General features: G+C 34.7%; 1 protein-coding gene and 1 long non-coding RNA gene across 4 annotated transcripts; both read right to left on the bottom strand.

The window, feature by feature from the left end:
* Window positions 1–5,394: 5,394 nt before the first annotated feature.
* Window positions 5,395–10,008, bottom strand: LOC131609662 (uncharacterized). Of its 3 annotated transcripts, none has more exons than XR_009286300.1 (6): window positions 9,834–10,008; window positions 8,935–9,082; window positions 7,278–7,374; window positions 6,308–6,951; window positions 6,033–6,191; window positions 5,395–5,776 (listed from the first exon to the last, which is right to left on the bottom strand). It is a non-coding gene; the product is annotated as an uncharacterized LOC131609662 (long non-coding RNA). The 3 variants fall into 3 exon arrangements; XR_009286299.1 differs by having other exon boundaries at window positions 5,396–5,776; window positions 9,779–10,008; XR_009286301.1 differs by lacking the exon at window positions 8,935–9,082 and having other exon boundaries at window positions 5,396–5,776; window positions 9,779–10,008.
* A 1,652-nt stretch (window positions 10,009–11,660) lies between these two features.
* Window positions 11,661–12,752, bottom strand: LOC131614443 (F-box/kelch-repeat protein At3g06240-like). Its single transcript, XM_058886025.1, has one exon. It carries the CDS (start codon window positions 12,750–12,752, stop codon window positions 11,661–11,663), a length of 1,092 nt encoding a protein of 363 aa, XP_058742008.1.
* Between the last annotated feature and the right edge of the window lie 9,285 nt (window positions 12,753–22,037).

Here is a 22,037-nt window from a genome sequence, read left to right as displayed (position 1 = left end):
CCGTGATTGGGTGAATGGCATGTGAAATGATATTTTATTATTTATATCTTATAACATTAGTTAAATGTGAATGAGACTCACCCTTACTGTTGTTATTTTTCAGATTGAGGAGTAGCTCTCGTACTTGGTGAGGATTAGCTCGTCAAGTAGTTCGTTAGAGTCAGTTGGGTCCGTATTATGCTCTGGTCGTGTCATGCTCTGGTTCGTTAGAGTTACCGAACTACACGAAGTAACTCTACGAGTTATCCTCACCCAGCACAAGCCGCTAATCCTTAATCTGAAAAATAATCAACAGTAAGGGTGAGTCTCATTCGCAATTAAACAATGTTATCAGTTCATAAAGCGATAAAACCTCAACAGTATAATATTCACCCATCATCATCATATATTCAGGCTATACACACATACATCAAACACACAATATTATAACATTGGACAACTTCCATTCATGTTATAATAAATCAAACACCTAATGCAATGCAACTACATGCATGTGGTACCAATCATGGGACGAACCCATCTCACCGATCCACCATCGTCAAGGATACTGCGACACCCACTCACTAATTCCACACAATGGGAATTAGCTACCACTGATCCACCATCGTTAAGGATCATCCACATAATGATTATGAAATGCATGTATCAACCATAACATGTTCATCATCCACATAGGCCAACCAATGTCATAATCATCAACCAATATAGTACCCAATAGCCACACACACAGTTATGTTATTCCCAACCAAATAGAATACATATTTTACATCGACAATATATGTATAACAAACACCAATTACAACAACAACATCATAACAGATATAACATCCACCACACAGTGCAACAACAATAGCACCTCTCACAATCGTGTATCAAGTACAACAAATCAACCCAACAATAACAGAGCATTTACGTCATCATTCCTCAAAACACATGATAACCATATTTACCATGAACAACATCCATTTGCATAACAAGCAGGAGCAATCACATTATAACAACACACATCATTGCACATATTCAATTATGCAACCAACAATTCATTGCTCCTTATCAATTATGCAAAACAAGAATAAACCACATTTGGAGAAAACGATACTTTTCAAAATAAAATCAAGTTATTGTTGTTTTATTTATTTCATATGGTAGAGCATTCCATTTAAGGAACAATGTCCAAAACGGCGTTTAAAATGGATTTACGGTTCAAAAGATACGAATTTTTGAAAATAAATATTTTTCGTAAAAGCTGCAGCGTAACGGGTTACGAAAATAATTTTTCAAAAAAAGCTCCAGCCGTAACGGGTTACGAAAAGGCGTAACGGGTTACGAAAATAATTTTTCAAAAACAGTTTCAGCCATAATGGGTTACGAAAAACACCGTAACCGGTTACGAACTCGTAACCAGCCCAAAAACCCCATTTTTCACCACCGTAACCGGTTACAAGCCTAACCGTAACCGGTTACAAGCCTAACCGTAACCGGTTACATCACCTGTAACAGCAAAAAAAGCACTTTTGACAGCAACTTATTTTCATCCAACACAACCCAAATCGAATCATTTCGACCATACACGAAAAACAGAATCAATTCACAATCATTCCATGTTATTTCATGCCTCAACAACACATCCAAACATAATCAAACATCAAAAACATGCATTTACACATAATTTATCAATTTGAACCTAAATGTCAAAACCCCAACCTAGAACATACTCCTCTATTGAATCAATACCATACAAATCTTAATCCTATCATCTACAACCCGATAATAGAGTTAATTGGAAGAGTCCCCCCTTACCTTAACCAAGGATCTTGATTAGCCCTCTTCCTCTTCTGTTCCTCTTTCACGTATCAGCACTTCTACTCTTCTGCTCCTCTTTCACATCTATTTTCCTTTTTTCCTCAATTCCTTATTTTTATGAAAATAGATTTTAATTTAGTAAAAGGCCTACTAGCATAGCACCCCCTCTTTACTAACACCACATCAAGCCCAATAACCTCTTTTTTTCCATAATTCTTCAATTATATCCAATCAAATGCCAAATAATTCCAAATAAATAATTTAATTCCAATTTAAATCAAATAATGAAAATATGGGGTGTTACGGTGTTTGAGCATGTTGATAGCAAAAATCAACTTGCCGATATCTTTATAAAACCACTAGCTACCGAGTCTTTCTTTCACATTTGTAGGGAACTTGGTGTCCTTGATATATCGGATAGGTTGCAACTATGAGTAGTTGCATGTGTTCTATTTATTATTATTATTATTATTATCATTATCTATGCTCTCATAAATGTGTTGAAGTGTGTATTCAAGATATGTGAGGGCATATTTCTCTATCTCCCATGTGTGAAAGTAATATCGTTTTGATCTTAGACTCCTCTTAAAATAATGCATCAATATGGTAAACTTGCTACTTGTTCATAATTGTGTATGTGGTATGCATATTTTGGTAGTCTCATGCATACATACATTAAAGTTAACTATTTTTGAAAAAATGCCAAAAATAGGTCGACCTACTCTTTCCATGAGTCGACCTATTGAAATAAATTTTTTAGCATAATCATGCATGAATCATTAGCATAATCTATGAACAATTTATATGTTTTGTGTACGTTATTTTATTTTATTGTCTGAACAACTCTTACCCGACTGTGTGTTTGTGTAAGAATGATACATTGAGCTATCTGCTCATGGTTTGTTTGTTATTTATGTTATTGTTGTTGTTTTATATTATCTTTAGTATCGTTTTATGTGAATGATTTCTATTTGACTATGATTGCAAAAGGGTTTGTTTATGATCAACATTGAATGATATTATACCGACCATATATGTATAACAATGCCTGTCTCTTTTTGATGTTGTCTAAGGGGGAGAAGGTATTGGATTAGCCCAGACATTGCAGCAAATATGTGCACCATGATAGGGGGAGCAAGCAAAAATGAAATGCATTATGACAGAGGGAGAATTTGCTTAGTGCACTCGACAAAATTCACAAATTTTGCCATCATCAAAATACACATTTGCCCTCACACATAAGACTTACACTGATACGTTTTTAATTAGACAATATTAAAACTTAAGCTTCTAAATATAATATTTCAATCAACCTACATAGTTAAAAAGTGAAGAATTTTTAGTTTACTTGTGTTGAGTTTCACATGATTTTACCATGCACCAAGTTATTACCTTAGATCATCTTGTCCAATAGTACTACAACTTATTTCATGCTTCAATTTTATGAATGTGGTGTGCAAGACATTGCCCAAGAGGTTGTGAAGAAGAGGCACTACGCCACCAAAAAGCCATACTCTAGGTTTATTGTTGGTGCTACCTTGAAAGTCATTCAGAAGAAAAGATCCGAGAAGCCTAAAGTTCGAGATGCAGCCAGAGAAGTTGCTCTCCGGTGTGTTTGAAAGCTTTTATTTTATTTTTACAAACATCTGTTTTCCAACATGTTTCATGTCTTTTATTTATCAAATATCATCCCGGTTTCAGAGTTTTATCTGCTCTTATTTTTTTCTCTTACAAATATGGATTACATATCTAACTATCTGAGATCTACCTGTAGTGAAATCAAAGAGAGGATTAAGAAAACAAAGGATTTGAAGGTGTCTGCAGATCTAAGGGCATCAATCTAGAAATAAATGTCTGATGTTGGGATCAAGTATATTCCAAGCAACACTTTCTCTTACTATGAGCAGGTACTTGATGCCACTGCTACCGTCGGTGCCGTTCCTGAAGGTACGGTTGGACCGGTGGGGAGATTTATCAAAATATGTATTCTTATGCTTGGCTAGTGTTATTTATCAAGGAGGAGGAAAACAATTTTAATTCTCATGAAGACAATATTTCTCAAGAGAAATTATTTTCAATTTTCTCTATAATATAAAGTGTCTATACTTACTATATGATTTAATTATAATGATGTTATATTTTCTCTTAAAATCTCAACAATTGTGAAATAATTTCTGTCATTCTAACTTTTTATCCTATGACAAATTGCTCCAATTTGTCAATATTGATCCGCAGGAGGTTAAGGTACCTGAAAAATATCCTATAGTTTTCTTTATTCTTCTGTCAGTTAGATGCATACAAAACTAAACCACTATGGGAAAAGGTTGAATTTGCTCGGGAAATTTTGCCAGGGGAAAACACCTAAAAAAATAACGTTGTTTAGGGTAAAGCCCTTCGCAACGTGCAATTCAGAAAAACAGAAAGAAATAAATATAGTTTGGGGTAACCCCTCGCAAAGAAGAAAGAGGGAAAATTTTAATTTTGAAAAAAACATTTTCCTAGGGGCAAACCCTGACAAATGGAAATGGCGCTAAAAAGTCAAATCATAGGTAGGTTTTTGACAGAGTTTTGCAAGGGGACACCCCTCCCAATAAACCACTAGGATATTAGCGAGGGACTACCCCAAGCAAATTTACCAACTCCTGCTCTTGCAGACTGCGCGTGCAGTTTGTGTTCCCCGTGCTGCTTTTTAGGGAGCGGGTGCCCCACGCAGCATTTTGATCGTTTTATTAGCGAGGGGATGCCCCTCGGAAATTTCGAGACCATTAATTCGTGCACCAAACTCCACCGCTTAAGCATAATATTTATCTCTTCTTCTTCCCTTCACATACTCTCATTCCCAACCAGAAAAATTCTTCCTTTTGCAAATTTGTGAGGGGTTTTTGCCTCTAGTGAGGGGTTTAGCCCCTAGTAAATTTGATTTATTCTTGTAGTGAACTGAGTGAACTTCTTTAATAAAACATATAAGTTTGTGTATCTCTAAAGTAGTACCATAGCATTTATTTTATATTAGACTTTATTCAAAAAAATTGTTGGTGTGATTCGTGGTAACATTTTAAGATTTTTAGTTTATACATATTAATATATATTTATTTTATACATTTTAAGTTTTCCACTGATCATGCAAGCGAAGAAGAATATTTAGCGTTTCTGTTGGAGAAGAGAAAAAAAAAGAAGAGAGTTGGAGAGAAAGAATTTGGAAATCTATGACAGTTCATGGCACTACAAGAAAATTGACTTTTTGTGACACTCAAAAAGTGTCACTAAAAGTCAATAATCCGTAGGTAAAAATCTTGCAGACATTGAGTGACGCCCACCCCTAGCGTCAACTATAAGGGGGTGTAATGCTACGGTATAATAAGTGTCACGATAGCTTTTAGCTACGGGCAAATATTTACATGAATGTCACTATATCATAGGTTAGTGTTACAAATATTTTTATTTTTACCTACAGTTTTTGTTTTTATAGGTGTCACTAGAACTCTATTAAATAATATTTTTTAATTTACCAAAATATAATAAAATTATAATTTTTTTTTATAATTGAAGAATATAATATTAAAATTAAATTACTCGATAAAATTTTTACAATACATTTTCTATTATTTCAATTTAAATATGACAAATTAACTTAATATTAAAATTAAACTATTATATCAATTTCAATTAAATTCAAATATTACAATATAGTAACAAAGAATTTCAACTCCATTTTCTTATTTTCTGGCTGATTAAGTATAACTAGAAAGACCACTATTTTGTATGAATCTAATCAATGACCAAGTAAAATATTCAAGAGGATTCAACATAAGCACCAGAAGCACCAGCTTTATTTAGTGTAAACCCACGGGAAACGGTCCACTCGAAGTACCAGAAGCACCAGCTTTATTTAGTGTAAACCCACGGGAAACGGTCAGTCTTCGTAAACTCATATCCAAAAGAGCTTCAACACGTTTCTTAGAGAGATTGAGCCCTGCAAATGGATATTTTCATTCATATTAATAAGCTACAAGGTCCAATATATTTTCTATCTATTAGTGCTATATACTTTCTATCCGATACAAATATGGCATTGGTCCAATATATTTCTATAATAGTACTAGATTCATTTTGCCCTTGCGGTGTACATTTCTATGGTAAAGACAATTTCCTAATATAAGTGAAAGCAAGTGGAATACAACACCCAAAACTGAAAAGATGTGAAATTTGAAAGAAAGAACAAAGGGTACCTTAAAAGAGTGGGATTTGAAGGGTCTATTTGATAGCTTGAGTGTAGAGTGCAGCAACTTTGAGATACTTGCTGGATTGAAAAACTCGTTTCCTTGATTCCAGCATAAAGCAAAGGTTGTATGAAGTGGGGTTGCATGTCAGCATTTTGAAATAGGTCACTGGAAAATAATTTCACAAACACACAATTCAACAAAGAGAATAATAAAACATTAACAATAAATTAGACAAAAATTGTAATTCAAACAACATAAAAATCATAAGGATAGATAGATACCATGCTTTGCCTTGCCATGAACTCGTGTTGTACTTCAGATGCACTTGCAGGATTTGAACTGCTAACTTTCTCACCATAAAAGATCCAACGAATGTAACCTTTTAGAAAACCTCGACTGATTAAGTGTTCGTAAACATCCATACTAATATCAAAATTAATTTAAATGGAACTTTTTAGAAATAATGCTAATGTACCTTTGTCTTTGAATTACTGCCATAAAATTGTGTAGCAGTAAGATTATATGTTCAATCAAACAATTTTTTCGTATGTTTAGTCTTTGAGCTGTTAAGATTCTTAAAATAAAAAAATAAAAAAGAAGCAACTCCATGGCAGCTGGATGCACATACTTTGCATTTAGTTTAAGAAAAGATAAAGTTTCTGAAGTCTCAATTTTTGGCACCTTATGTAGAGTGATCAAAATGTATGATCAACTTATATTCTAATGAACACTTATTGAGATAACACCCACTTCTCTAGCTGGTACAAGAGCCTCTTGATGGCTGGGTCATAATCTTCAATTGCCTTGAAAAAAGAGCCATCTGCTATTTCACGAGCTGAGAAAGATAATTGAATAGGTAGTCCACATTCCATTCCGGACAAGTTGGTCTCAGGTATCTCTGAAAACGTAGGATATGCATCAAATCCTGCAAGCAGAAGATACAAAAGGCAGTTGGGGACCATTAGCACCATAACAAGATTGGTCATAGGAAAATGCAAAAGGATCATCAGTCTCAATGACGAAGAAAAGGAGTTGAACATCAACCGAGTTGTTCCCTGGTACCATAAAAAAATTATTCCTGATATTGTTGGAGATGAATAAGGTTTCCGATTTTTTACATTATTCTCTCTCACTTCGGTTTCGACACACATATCCGAGTTGTATTTTAGACAATGTCAGATACGGTGTCTGGCTTTTATGTGTCTATACAATACAATACACCTTAAAGTTATAAAGGGAACCGAGAGTGACCTGGACCGGTTGATATTACAACAGAACTCTGCGAATCCATCACCCAGTCAATCCACAACACAAACCCATGACATACTCCAGTCTTAGTGAATTTAACCTGCAACATTTGTAACATTGAGTATTGCACATTTATTACAAAAGAGGACATAGACGATGAAACAGAGCTCGAAAGCATCGAGGAATTAGAATCATATTACACGAAACTAAACGTGTCGACGGAGAACACAACATTGGAGATGAGAATAGGAACTATGGGAAACACAAAAAGAGTTCAGTTCAACTTAAACTATAAGATGGATCTATAGTTCATTTATAATAAAGAGTTCAGTTCAACTTAAACTATGGGAAACACAATAAGAGTTCAGTTCAACTTAAACTATAAGATGGGTTTTTCTTATAGAGAAAGGCACTGCTTCATTTAAGTCAAAATACTAAGGTATAATAAACCGGAGGCAAAGCAGCCTCAATGTGGTTCAGACTGTTCCTGAGATCAAGTTGTCTCCAAGAGACTTGGTGCAAGTGCAACTCAAACTAAGGTTATGTTGACAAATTCATAACCAATTTTCCTAAATCACAAGTGAAATTAGAAAGAAAAAAATTTCTTTCAGAATAATTAGCAGGGTAACACACATTGATCTCCCATCTTAAAGCAGAGTCTCTCTCACCTATTACTTGCTTCAATAGTACAAAAGGTTAACAGCGGAAAGAAAATCAACTGTCAACGCAAAGGAGCGTAATTATCCAGTATACTTGAGTTTATCAGGAAAGAATGGTTAATAACCATTGGTTATCATAGAGTCACTCGACAATGAAGATGGATGCATTTTAGAGAACAGCTATGTCTTATGTATCTAGGACGAATGGCTTTTTATGTTTTTACAACAAAAAATAGAAGTTTGAAGAAAGCACGACATTAGGAAAGGGATTATATATATAAAGAGGAGGTATACTGCTATATCAGACAGAGAATGAGCAGGATCATCCTACAAAGTAAACAAGATAAGCATATAATGAAATCACATAAACATAACACAATCAGCCTATCCATAACCGAATCTCCACTCTCTTTTTCATGCCTGATCTTTCATTCACTAGAATTGCTTATAACCTATAGCCAGACAGTAACAACCACCACAAGAAATATTTGCACCACAAATACAATCAGTAACAAAAGAAAACATCCAAGTAGCACAACATGCATCCATACATTCAACAAGTAACACATACCAATGTTATTAATCACAGTGGTTTGTTCAAATTCCAATAACCTACAGCATTGTTATAGCATCTATTCAACAACATTTTGTACTAAACCGTGTACCGTCTTTGTTTAGATTCCACTGTGCTATAGTTCTATACCACCAATATAGTTGCAATTTAGCAACATTGAAACAAATCACAAATTCAACCATAGATAACCACAACAATTTTAAGCCAAAAATGTAAACAAATTTCAAGTATACCAAACCAACTAAATAACAGAAATCCAGATCAAGTCGCTATAGACAATTCAATTCAAATTATAGACAATCACAATCTCATAATCAAGTTTTTAATAAAAAAACAACGAGTGGCCTGCAACTATTATCGCGACCACTATTAAAAACGATGCTCAAAATCTGAAAGAAGTAGGGAAGAAAAAAGTGATGATGTTGACCTGTAAAGAAGTAGGTAAGTTATTAATTGTGGGTACTGCTGCTACAAAGTATTTTAGAAAAGCTTTATCCTTTGGAGGTAACTTATGGAGTGAGTTGTTATTTGTCCTGCTTTCTGTGAAACCTTGCTAGAAAAGATTATAAATGTACCTAAGTATCATAAGTAAAGTTCAGGTGGGGAAACTTGAACTCATATTGGGCAACCAGTACAGTGGCGTAACTTGTGAATGACAATAACAAAGTCAGAGTCATTGAGATAACATAATAAGCAAATCACATGATCAACAATAAAGAATATAATACAGTTAAGTTAGTTTGTGCAAGTTCACAATAAACATTTCATATGTTCCCTCCTTTAACTTATCCGTGAAATATCAATAAATTTATAACCGTTTCTATTATAACTGTTAACTATCACACTGTAATAATTCAAATGCACACTAGCTTTTTTTACATGTTGGCAGCAAATTCTTATTAGCTAGAAGTTAATTCAAATTGATACTTCAAATGACTAAAGAAGCAGTGTGCAAACACAATTTTACATAGTAGCAACAAGCAATATAATCCTTGAAATAGAGCATCCACTTAAGGGATTGTATGCACAACATTGCAGTGATATGGTAGGTAGGTATTAATCAGAAGGATTCTACTAGAACAGTTCTCAATATATATCAAATTGAAATGTACAATAAACCTAATTACGAAAAAACTATTGATTTACTACTGTTTTGCCACTATTTTGATTTGAATTTCTAGGTCATAATTTGAAAATGCAAGATAAAGATATGAAACTTCAAATCAATTTTCTCATTCACGTACTGAATCTTGTACAAAATATAAAATCACCTGAACTTGAAGATATGAAACTCAGATCAGTTTTTGGTTGAAAAAGGAATCTCACAGTGATTGAACGAATTATGTGAACGATTGAGCATTTTCAATTTGAGGGAGAAGAACGATTCTCGATTTCGACGTGAAGAACGATTTCGATTTCGGGGTGAAGAACGATTTTCGATTTCAGCGTGAACAACGTTTTCAATTTAGGGTGAGGAACAGTTTTCAATTTCGGTGTTAAATTTTATTTTTAAACAAAGTTATATAAATAAAAGGAAAAAGAGTATAAATATATATAAATAAAAGGAAAAAGGTATTAAATAGAAAGATAAATTAGTAATAAGTAAAAATTGTTATGGTGAGAATAAATTAAAATAATTTTTTTATCTATAATAATTTTTTACAATATATAATTAATTTTTGTCAAAAATTATTATTTTTTTATAAAAATAAGGTTATACAAATAAAAGAGAAAAGAGTACAACTATAAATAAAAGGAAAAGTGTATTAAATATAAAGATATTTTAGTAGTAAATAAAAAATTTTATGGTGAGAGTAAATTAAAATAATTTTTTATATCTATAATAACTGTTTTACAATCTACAATTTATTTTTGTTAAAAATTATTTTGTGAGCAAAATTAATTTTTGTTTAAATAAAAAAAATTATTTTAATTTTTGTTATCATAAATAACTAAATTATTTTTAATGAAAATAGTAATATTTTTTTTAAATATAAAGTTAATTTTGATTACTTTAAGAGTAAAAATCAATTATATGTTTTTTTGTCTAATAGAACAATAGTGATAGAGTAAAACTGTAGGTAAAAGTGGTCTTTAGTGACAAATATTAATGATAGAGTAAAACTGTAGGTAAAAGTGGTATTTAGTGACAAATATTTAGCCATCACTACAAATGAGTGTCACAATATGGCATTTTTTTTGTAGTGTGGTAATCAAGAAAAGACACGTCAGTGCTTTACAAAACAACAAAAACATATATCAATAAATCCAAAATCAATAACAAAATGTTGTGGTAGCTGCCAGTTCAGGATTCAGCTAGAATCAATTTTAGAAAACAAAAGTCTATGGGCCCGTTTGTTTTGGCTTTTTTTAAAAATGATTTTTATAGTGTTACAAAATTTTGTGAAAAAAAATTTTACAAAGAAACTTTTTATAGTGTTATAAAAGCTTCAAATGAAAATTCTGTTTGAATAGTTATTCTTAAAATGTGATTTTAGGTATTTCATCTATTTATGGGTAAAAAATTTGGATATCAAAATTTCAAAAAATCACTTAATTTTGAAGCTATTTCAAATAGATTTTCATAAAAATCATTTTTGAAATACAATTTTTTTGAAAAAATTGCGATTTTGACAAAGTTTTGGTCTTCAATAATCTATGTTTATGTTCTAGGATGTCAAAATTAGTGTTTCATTTTAGAAAAAACGAATATAAAAAAACTTGTAATATTTTGGAAAACGGTTTTGAAAAATCTATTTTCAAAAATACAAAGAAAAAATTCATTTTTTTAAAACTGAAACGAATATTGTACAAACCAAACAAATTCATAAATAAAGCAAATCAGTTTTAGCTTGTGATTTTCAGAGCTTAAAAATACGTCATAAAAATTCATCCTAGCAATTCAGTAAATTCTGTATCAAGATGTCAAGTAAAAAAACAGTAAAATAATGAAAGAAAACAAATTGCTAATGTTATATGGCAATAACATATAAAATTCTGTAAATTTTAAAATATAATGATAAAATAAGAAAAAGATTATGAAATTCTGTTCTGTGTAATAGCAGTTTCATTATTCTGATCTGCCTATCACTTCTCACAGAATTTTACCATAAATATAAAAGAAAATTGTTATTGTTATCTATAGTAATCTTTCTAAGTTTGACCAGTGTTGGGGAGTGAAAACAGAGACTCTGTATACACGACCAATGGGTATGTGTCTAAAAGCCGAGACTCTAGTAGCTGTCCTTTATCATTCAACTTCACCAATCCAAGTTTATTATTTGTTCCAACAATATCCCCGCACTTTGTTAAGCATACTATGTCTAAAGATTTGTGCAAAACAGGACAAAGAGAAAATTGAATAATCTTAGTCCAAGATGAGTGAACTCCATATTTTTGCATCACCCATATCTTCACTGTATTCAGGTCCTTCACCCATGCATTGATAAGTCCTCCAACTTCCAACAAATCATAATATATAGAATACTCACGACTATAACTGAAAATAAAATCATCTGGCAGAGCTATCTCTGATATCGTCATTTCCTTTATATCAAAGGCAATAATAACATTCTTTGAGGTCTCATAATTATGAACCATCCAATGGATAGATCCATTCAAGAACAACCCACATTTAGGGGTAAATTCCGCTACAGAAGTCTCCCTATAAGGCAAATGAGAAGCAACCTCAATTGGTTTCCACTTATCAGCTCTCAATGAGAAAATCATCAATTTCATTGGACTAGTTACGAGCGCATCAACATATTCGCAGAACCCGGAAACTATCAAGTAATCATCAGTTGGCTGGTAATATACAAAACCAGAAAGAAGTTCGAAACCATCATTAAGTATTATAGGAAAGTCGGGTATTTGTTTGAACACACCGGTGGATGGATTCAATAGATAGATGTGTGTGTCATTGTTGAAATACAGAAACCCTCTAAAACAACCTCTAATTTCAATACAACGTTGGGAACGAATAAAATCAAGGCTTAATGAAGCACATGCAGAAGCATCGTGGAACGATGAATCAACATCTATAGATAAAGGTTGAAGAGCAGAACGTTTTATGAAGAAACGTCTGTGTGTGGCAGCATGTTCAAAATGTGAAGTAGCAAAAGTGTTACTAGAAATTAGAGAAAGCCATGATTTGGAGACACATCTGAAACGCAATAGAGGCTTCACCGGTAACCTCAACAGGATTTCGATAATCAATTCAAAAGGCAGAAACACGCTGTTTTCCATCTGGCCGACCAAATCAAACTAATATCAAGTATATCATATATAGTGTATTTTTAGGGTTATAAGACTATTTTATAGTAACGTACTAAATTTTATTTGGCTTCAATTTATTTAATTCTAATCAAATGAATTAGATTAAAGAGTGCCATAAATACATAGAAAAAAGATTTTTATTTGGTTTCAATTTAATTAATTTCAATTTATTTGTTAGTAGCTTTTTTAGTAGCACATCATGATTCAGAATTAAAAAATAAATAATTTTTTAGTTAGTACATTATGATTGAATGCTTTCAATCTAATCTAATAAATTAATTAGAGTTAAAGAGTGTGGTAAATAAAAAGTTTAAAATAATTGAATAAAAGAAAGAAAATAATTTGTACACATGATGTAATCTAAAATAATTTTTTTTCTTTTATAATAAGAGATTAAAAATAATATTTTGCATCTATATACCTTCAAAGTTTTATGATAAATTTATTTTCAATTTATTTAATTTCAATTTTAACAAATTCAACCATTTGGGCTGTTTTTTAAACAATCAATTAATTTTTGTTATTTTATTGAAGGGTTAAATAAGATTTTAGTTCCTGTAAATATGACACTTTTTAAATTTAGTCCACTACAAGAAATCCTCTGAATAGCCGGAGGAATTAGCCAAGGGTAAAATGATGTTGCTTGGGGTTAAGCCCCTAGCAACACACAATTTAAAAAAAATAAAATAAAATGCACATACTATGGGGATACGAGGCCCTCGCAAACAGAAGAAGAGGGATTTTTTTTAATAGGTAATTCAATAAAATGGAGTATAAGGGATACTCCACCCTATTACAAAAAAGTCACCCTCTATAGCAAATGAGGGGATTGGTGTTCCAAACCGAAAAATTACACACGGGCGAAATATTACAGTAAGATGACATCCAATACCAGGACCTAGATACAATAACCGTCATGATTTCATTGAAACTAAATTCTGAGTTAATGAAAATGATTTCGTTTCTTACCAGCCATAAACTCCACACAGTTGCGAGCCTCATAATTGCTACTGTGATTCTGGTCTTCTTTTTGCTTAACTTATTTCAATGGTGAAAAACGTTTTGCAGCTCCTCCTTTGACACATGTAAATCATTTCCCAGCCATAACATGATTATCCTCCACACTCCTTCTGTGATTACACAACTGCTAAACAAATGCGACATAGTCTCTAATTCCGATTCGCAAAAGACGCATGTTCTGTCCAACATTATGCCTCTCCGGTGAAGAGAAACCTTTGATGGTAATCTATTTGAGGTATTTCCAACCAAACAGAGTTGTATTTGACATAACCTTTATGATCCAAAGACACATTACTGCTTTATGCAAAACATGATCTGTGGCCACGCTTCTCTCCTCCATGATGCTAATATAGTAAGAGCTAGTTGAAAAACTACCCTCTTCACTCAAGCTCCACTCAAGTTGATCTTTCTCATTCCTATGGAGGACCGTGCTATTCAAGACAACTTGGAATTCCTCCTATTCTTCCATCTGCAGCGTGTCCGGATCTTCAACAAGGCTAGAGGCATTCCATATCCATTCATTTCCTTTCCATGAACCAGCTGCAGCTATAATGTTGTGTGAATACAAGATTCCACTCAAAGATGTTTTTGATTTATGGCAAACTCAAATGAGCATCCAAACAACAAGGCGGAATCAGAAAAGCAAAGCATTGATCACTCATGAAAGCACAGGTTGATCTACTATGCATATAGGTCGACTCAACACAAGCAGAACAAGAAGAATGCAGAAAATAAGCAGTTAGGTCGACCTACTGTCAACCCAGGTCGACCTAAAATGGAGAAAAATCCATATACTTCTGCTAGGTCGACTCACAGATCATTTAGGTCGACCTAAAATGAAGAAATCTTCATATCAGTCTGCTAGGTCGACCTACATAACAACTAGGTCGACCTAATCTAAGAAATTGTTCCCAGAACGCATCAGAAGAGGATTCTGGTCGACCTACTCCTTCAACAGGTCGACCTAACTGGGAGCATAATTCTGCAAGCACTGCTAGGTCGACCTAAGCTCTACAACAGGTCGACCTAACTGGAAGCAAAACAAAGGCACTTCTGCTAGGTCGACCTAAGCTCGTCAACAGGTCGACCTAACTGATCAAGAAAGTCCAAAATTCAGTTATTCTTGGCTCCAACTGTTATGCACTCATATATATTGTGCAAGGGTTAATTATTCTGTAACACCAACGACTAAAAGATACACAAAGTCTTCTCATCTTCGTTCTTCGTCATCTCCAACACAATTACACATAATCATTCTTGCGTTGAGGGTTAGTGATGAGTTCGATAACGTCCATGGAACGGAATTGAAGATTCCTAGTGGGTGAAGATTTGTGGGGTTTTTGGTGAATAAAATCTGCGGGTTTTGTCCTCCACGACAGGTGGTTCTTGGGGGTTTTTATCAAGAGGTCGTCATTGAGGATTCGGCTGAGTGTAACGATTGAGGAACAAGGGTTCAAGGAATCAAGACACTGTAGAAAGGAATCAAAGTGAGACTCTTGGATAACCTTGATCTTGCTCAAGATTAAGGGGGAAGAAGATTCAAAGGATCGACATAAGTGGTTTATCGTTTATCGCTTTGTTATCTTCTTTGTATAAACTGCTTTCAACATTAATGAAAGTTTTCCCAATTTCAATTTGGAATTGGGGGCAGACGTAGTCGTAGCGAGGACGGTCGACGAACTGCCTAAACAAATATCGTGTTCTTATCGCTTTTATCTTTTCCTTTACATTTTGTTCATAATTGGTATAATTGCAAAATTGATTAATGATTCAAGTGTTAAAATTGTGAATTAAAAGTTCTGCATAAACATCACAATTCACCACATCTTGAATTAGCATCAATTTGAATATTGTCACCAAGTGTTTGTCTATTTGCTTAATCCACTATTACTGCATTGCAAATCAAAGCTTGTCAATCTAGAAGTTAGTTGATATTCAGTTGTGACACGTATTGATTCGATAGCATATCTCTTTATCTGTAATTTCAACTATTTTGTGGTTTTGTAACATATATAACCCTTTGCAATAGCGGTCCGGAATAGACGCAAGTCGATTCAGAACCGCTTTCGCTATAGTCTGTAATAATCCCGGAAAAACTGTGTAGGATCTATTCACCCCCCCTCTAGATCCTTAGGCCAGCGTCTAACAAGTGGCATCAAGAGCCTGGTTAATTCCGTGCTACGTGAAACACTTATTGGAAAGATGGCTTCCGGACCTAAAGGGGCTCATAATAGAGCTCCAGTTTTCAACGGCGAAAACTACGACTATTGGAAGGATTGTATGTGTGTCCATATCAATGCAATTGATAGGAACATCTGGACAGCTATTGTCAATGGTCCATTTCAGATCACTATGACAAATGAAGCTGGTGCAGTTGTTCCAAAACCAGAAAATACTTGGAATGCTGAAGATGAAAAGAAATATGCATACGATTGGAAAGCGAGAAACATTCTAATCTCAGCTCTAGGAGTTGATGAATACTATCGCGTTTCCCATTGTAGATCCGCTAAAGCTATGTGGGACACATTGCAAGTTGCCCACGAGGGAACTGATGATGTCAAACTAGCTAGGATCAATACGCTAACTCAAGAGTTTGAACTATTCCACATGGAAGATGGTGAAACCATCGAAAGCATGCAGAAAAGATTCGTTCACCTGAAAAATCGGTTAAATTCTCTTGATAGACCTGTTTCCAATGCAGTTGCTACTAACAAAATCTTAAGATGTTTGAACAGGGAATGGCAACCCAAAGTTACAGCAATAAAGGAAGCAAATGATCTCAACACTTTAGATATTACCACTCTTTTTGGTAAACTAGAGGAACATGAACAACACCTTAAATGCCTTGACATGCATGAGAAAAGGGCAAAGAAAGAAAAGAACATGGAAAAGGAGGTAGAGAAGAAGTCAATAGCTCTAAAAGCTTCAAGCTCCAAGACCTCAATACAAGAGCTAGAGGATAGTGATACAAGTGATGATGAAGACTCCGATGAAGAAGATATGGGACTCTTTGTGCGAAGATACAACAAATATCTAAAGAAAAATGGAGCAAAGCATTCTAACAAAGGATTGATCAACTATAGAAAGCAATCAACCAAGTTCAAACAAGATGACAACAACAAAGGAAAAATCAAAGGGCTGTGCTTTAATTGTGGGAAAGCCGGTCATTACAAACCGGATTGTCCATACCTTAAGAAGGAAAAAGAGAAGAACCAAAGCAAAGGTCATAACAAATCTAAAAGAGCCTACATAGCATAGGAAAGTGATTCATCTAGTGAGAGCTCATCAAGCGATGAAGAAGAAGCAGCAAATTTATGTCTCATGGCTCATCAACACAAGAAAAAGAAAGCTGAAAAATGTCTTGATATTGCCGAAAGGTTGTGGTTCCTTGATAGCGGATGTTCAAGACACATGACGGGAGACATATCTCTTTTCGTTGAGTTCCAAGCAAAGAAAAAGGGGTTTGTCACCTATGGAGACAACAATCGGGGAGCCATACTCGGTAAAGGAAGTGTAGGTAACCCTTCCACTACTACTATAACTGATGTGCTGCTAGTAGAAGGCCTTAAACATAATCTTTTAAGTATAAGTCAATTGTGTGACAAAGATTTTAAAGTTCTGTTTACAAATTCTGGTTGCACAATAGAACATACTAAGAAAAGAGACATTATGTTTAAAGGCTTAAGAGTGAACAATATTTACATGCTAAACTTGGATGAAGTATCTAAGTCCAGTACCAAATGTCTAATCGCTCTAGGCGAAGACTCATGGCTGTGGCATAGACGTCTCGCCCACATAAATTTTGACTTACTAAATAAAGTTGTCTCAAAAGATTTAGTAATTGGCCTACCTAAAATGAAGTTTTCAAAAGATCATCTATGTGATGCTTGTCAAAAGGGAAAACAAACAAAAATCTCTTTTAAACCAAAGAACGTGGTTTCAACATCACGCCCTCTTGAACTACTTCACATGGATCTCTTTGGCCCTTCAAGGACTAAAAGCATAGGTGGAAACATCTATGGTTTTGTCATTGTTGATGATTACTCTAGATTTTGCTGGACAATCTTTTTACCTAGTAAGGATCAAACCTTTCCAGCTTTCACACAATTTGCAAGATTATATCAAAATAAAATGAACAACAAAATAGTTGCAATTCGAAGTGATCACGGTGGAGAGTTTGAAAACTACCTTTTTGAAAAATACTGTGATAAACATGGAATTCAGCATAACTTTTCAGCTCCTAGACCACCACAACAAAACGGAGTTGTTGAACGTAAAAATCGGGTTCTAGAGGAGCTGGCAAGAACAATGCTGAATGAGAGCAATCTACCTAAGTATTTCTGGGCTGACGCGATCAGCACCGCATGTTATGTTCTGAATAGGATAATAATACGTCCTATACTGAACAAAACTCCCTATGAATTACTAAAAGGTAGAAAACCAAATGTATCTCATCTCCATGTATTTGGTTGCAAGTGTTTTGTCTTGAACAATGGTAAGGATAATCTTGGAAAATTCGATGCTAAAGCTGATGAGGGCATTTTCCTTGGTTACTCACAATCTAGCAAAGCATATCGGGTATATAATAAGAGATTGCTTATAGTAGAAGAGTCGGTACACGTATCTTTTGATGAATCTTATACAAAATATGTCGAGAAAGGTCTTTCGTTTAATGGTGCAGGTCCATCCACTGAAGACATTGTCCGAGATAAGGAAGACGAAAATGAAAGTATTGTAAAGAAAGATGCTGAGAAAGAGAAAGATGAGTCTTATGATGAACATAAAGAGGAAAGCATCTCTAATAATGAAGAACTTCCAAAGGCTTGGACAAATGTAAAAGATCATCCAATTGACAATATAATAGGAGACATCTCAAAAGGCGTTACAACACGATCAAGGATAAGTAACTTCTGTCATCATTTTGCTTTTGTTTCACAAGTTGAGCCGAAAAACGCTAAGGACGCATTACTTGATGAGCATTGGCTAATGGCCATGCAAGAAGAATTAAACCAATTTAAACGGAATGATGTTTGGGATTTAGTCCCTCATCCGGGAGATCATCAAGTAATCGGCACTAGATGGGTTTTTCGTAACAAACTTGATGAAAACAGCGTTATTACTAGAAACAAGGCTAGATTAGTTGCCAAAGGTTATAATCAAGAGGAAGGTATTGATTATGAAGAGACGTACGCTCCTGTAGCACGTCTCGAAGCAATTCGTCTCTTGCTTGCCTATGCTAGTTCAAAAGACTTCAAACTATTCCAAATGGATGTTAAAAGTGCCTTTCTAAATGGCTACATAAATGAAGAAGTCTATGTTGCTCAGCCACCCGGCTTTGAGAATTACATGTATCCTACTCATGTTTATAAGCTGAAACGTGCTCTTTATGGTCTTAAACAAGCCCCTCGGGCTTGGTACGAAAGATTGAGTAAATTTCTTCTTAGTCAAGGGTACTCTAGAGGTAAAGTTGACACTACTCTTTTTATTAAACGAAAGGATAAAGATGTTCTCTTAGTACAAGTATATGTAGATGATATTATATTTGGATCGACTAATGCAAAACTTGTCAAAGATTTCTCTAAGCTTATGCAGAGTGAATTTGAGATGAGTCTCATGGGTGAACTAAACTTCTTCCTTGGCCTACAAATCAAGCAACTCAGTCATGGAACGTTTGTGAGTCAAACGAAATATTGTACAGAGCTGCTCAAGAGATTTGGAATGAGTGAGGCAAAAGAGATCGACACACCTATGGCAACAAACACTAACCTAGACAAAGATGAGAAAGGTAAAGAGGTTGATGTAAAACTGTATCGAGGTATGATAGGCTCACTATTATATCTTACCGCCTCAAGACCAGACATTATGTTTAGTGTGTGTATGTGTGCAAGATATCAATCTTGTCCAAAAGAATCTCACCTCAAGGCTGTCAAAAGAATTCTGCGCTATTTACGTGGAACTACTACTTATGGTCTATGGTATCCAAACGGAAATGATTGTCACTTGGTAGGATTCTCGGACTCAGATTTTGCTGGATGCAAATCCGACAGAAAAAGTACCAGTGGAACATGTCATCTTTTCTCAAATTCATTGATAAGTTGGCATAGCAAGAAACAAGTATCGGTTGCATTATCTACTGCTGAAGCAGAATATGTAGCTGCAGTAAGCTGTTGTGCGCAGATATTATGGCTCAAGCAACAACTTCTTGACTTTGGCATCAAGCTTGATCACATACCTATCATGTGCGACAACACAAGTGCAATAAACTTAAGCAAGAATCCTGTCCTACACTCACGAACCAAACATATTGAAATAAGGCATCACTTCCTAAGAGATCATGTAGAGAAAGGAGACGTTACACTTGAACATATAGAAAGCAAGAAGCAACTAGCCGACATTTTTACCAAACCTCTAGCAACGGAGCAACACTTCGACATTCGTAGGGAATTAGGGATACTAGATATCTCTAATTTGGGCTAACTACGCTTATTCCTCCTAAAGTTATTCCTTTACTTTATTTCTATATATATTGTTTACTCTCAAGCTAACATCATTTCTTAAAGGTAGCTCTTTATCAAGTCAATGACTAAGGACTTCCATGAACGGTGACACCTATACACTGAGAAGACGGTAACATGTTTATTGTTCACTTCCAAAAATTTCATTGATACTGTAATATGCTATCAATTAACATGCTTATAGTGACTTTATACACATATATCTCTTGCTCTTGTATGTGTTTCATCTTAAACATTCGACTATGCATGCTCGAGTTTTATCTATGTTTCTCTTGTTACTCTCCTATTCTATTTCTTTGTTTCTCTTTTTGATGTTGTCAAAGGGGGAGATAGATGCAATAGATGCTGAGTGTACGGGGGAGCTTTGCTGAGTGTACGGGGGAGCTTTGTGAAGAGATTGCTTGGTTGAGAGATAGATGCTGGATGTACGGGGGAGCCTTGTTGAGTCTTTATCACTTACTACCAAAGCTTTGACTATTGGTTTGCCATCATCAAAAAGGGGGAGTATGTGAATACAAGATTCCACTCAAAGATGTTTTTGATTTATGGCAAACTCAAATGAGCATCCAAACAACAAGGCGGAATCGGAAAAGCAAAGCATTGATCACTCATGAAAGCACAGGTTGATCTACTATGCATATAGGTCGACTCAACACAAGCAGAACAAGAAGAATGCAGAAAATCAGCAGTTAGGTCGACCTACTGTCAACCCAGGTCGACCTAAAATGGAGAAAAATCCATATACTTCTGCTAGGTCGACTCACAGATCATTTAGGTCGACCTAAAATGAAGAAATCTTCATATCAGTCTGCTAGGTCGACCTACATAACAACTAGGTCGACCTAATCTAAGAAATTGTTCCCAGAACGCATCAGAAGAGGATTCTGGTCGACCTACTCCTTCAACAGGTCGACCTAACTGGGAGCATAATTCTGCAAGCACTGCTAGGTCGACCTAAGCTCTACAACAGGTCGACCTAACTGGAAGCAAAACAAAGGCACTTCTGCTAGGTCGACCTAAGCTCGTCAACAGGTCGACCTAACTGATCAAGAAAGTCCAAAATTCAGTTATTCTTGGCTCCAACTGTTATGCACTCATATATATTGTGCAAGGGTTAATTATTCTGTAACACCAACGACTAAAAGATACACAAAGTCTTCTCATCTTCGTTCTTCGTCATCTCCAACACAATTACACATAATCATTCTTGCGTTGAGGGTTAGTGATGAGTTCGATAACGTCCATGGAACAGAATTGAAGATTCCTAGTGGGTGAAGATTTGTGGGGTTTTTGGTGAATAAAATCTGCGGGTTTTGTCCTCCACGACAGGTGGTTCTTGGGGGTTTTTATCAAGAGGTCGTCATTGAGGATTCGGCTGAGTGTAACGATTGAGGAACAAGGGTTCAAGGAATCAAGACACTGTAGAAAGGAATCAAAGTGAGACTCTTGGATAACCTTGATCTTGCTCAAGATTAAGGGGGAAGAAGATTCAAAGGATCGACATAAGTGGTTTATCGTTTATCGCTTTGTTATCTTCTTTGTATAAACTGCTTTCAACATTAATGAAAGTTTTCCCAATTTCAATTTGGAATTGGGGGCAGACGTAGTCGTAGCGAGGACGGTCGACGAACTGCCTAAACAAATATCGTGTTCTTATCGCTTTTATCTTTTCCTTTACATTTTGTTCATAATTGGTATAATTGCAAAATTGATTAATGAT

This window comes from Vicia villosa, linkage group LG6, assembly GCF_029867415.1.
Source record: "Vicia villosa cultivar HV-30 ecotype Madison, WI linkage group LG6, Vvil1.0, whole genome shotgun sequence".
Taxonomy (NCBI): Eukaryota; Viridiplantae; Streptophyta; class Magnoliopsida; order Fabales; family Fabaceae; genus Vicia; species Vicia villosa.
Note: the sequence above shows the minus strand (reverse complement) of the source record. Positions and strands in the feature narration are given on the sequence as shown.

Excerpts from the sequence above, each read along its gene's own strand:
- LOC131614443 (XM_058886025.1), bottom strand. The coding sequence starts at position 12,752 with ATGGAAAACAGCGTGTTTCTGCCTTTTGAATTGATTATCGAAATCCTG.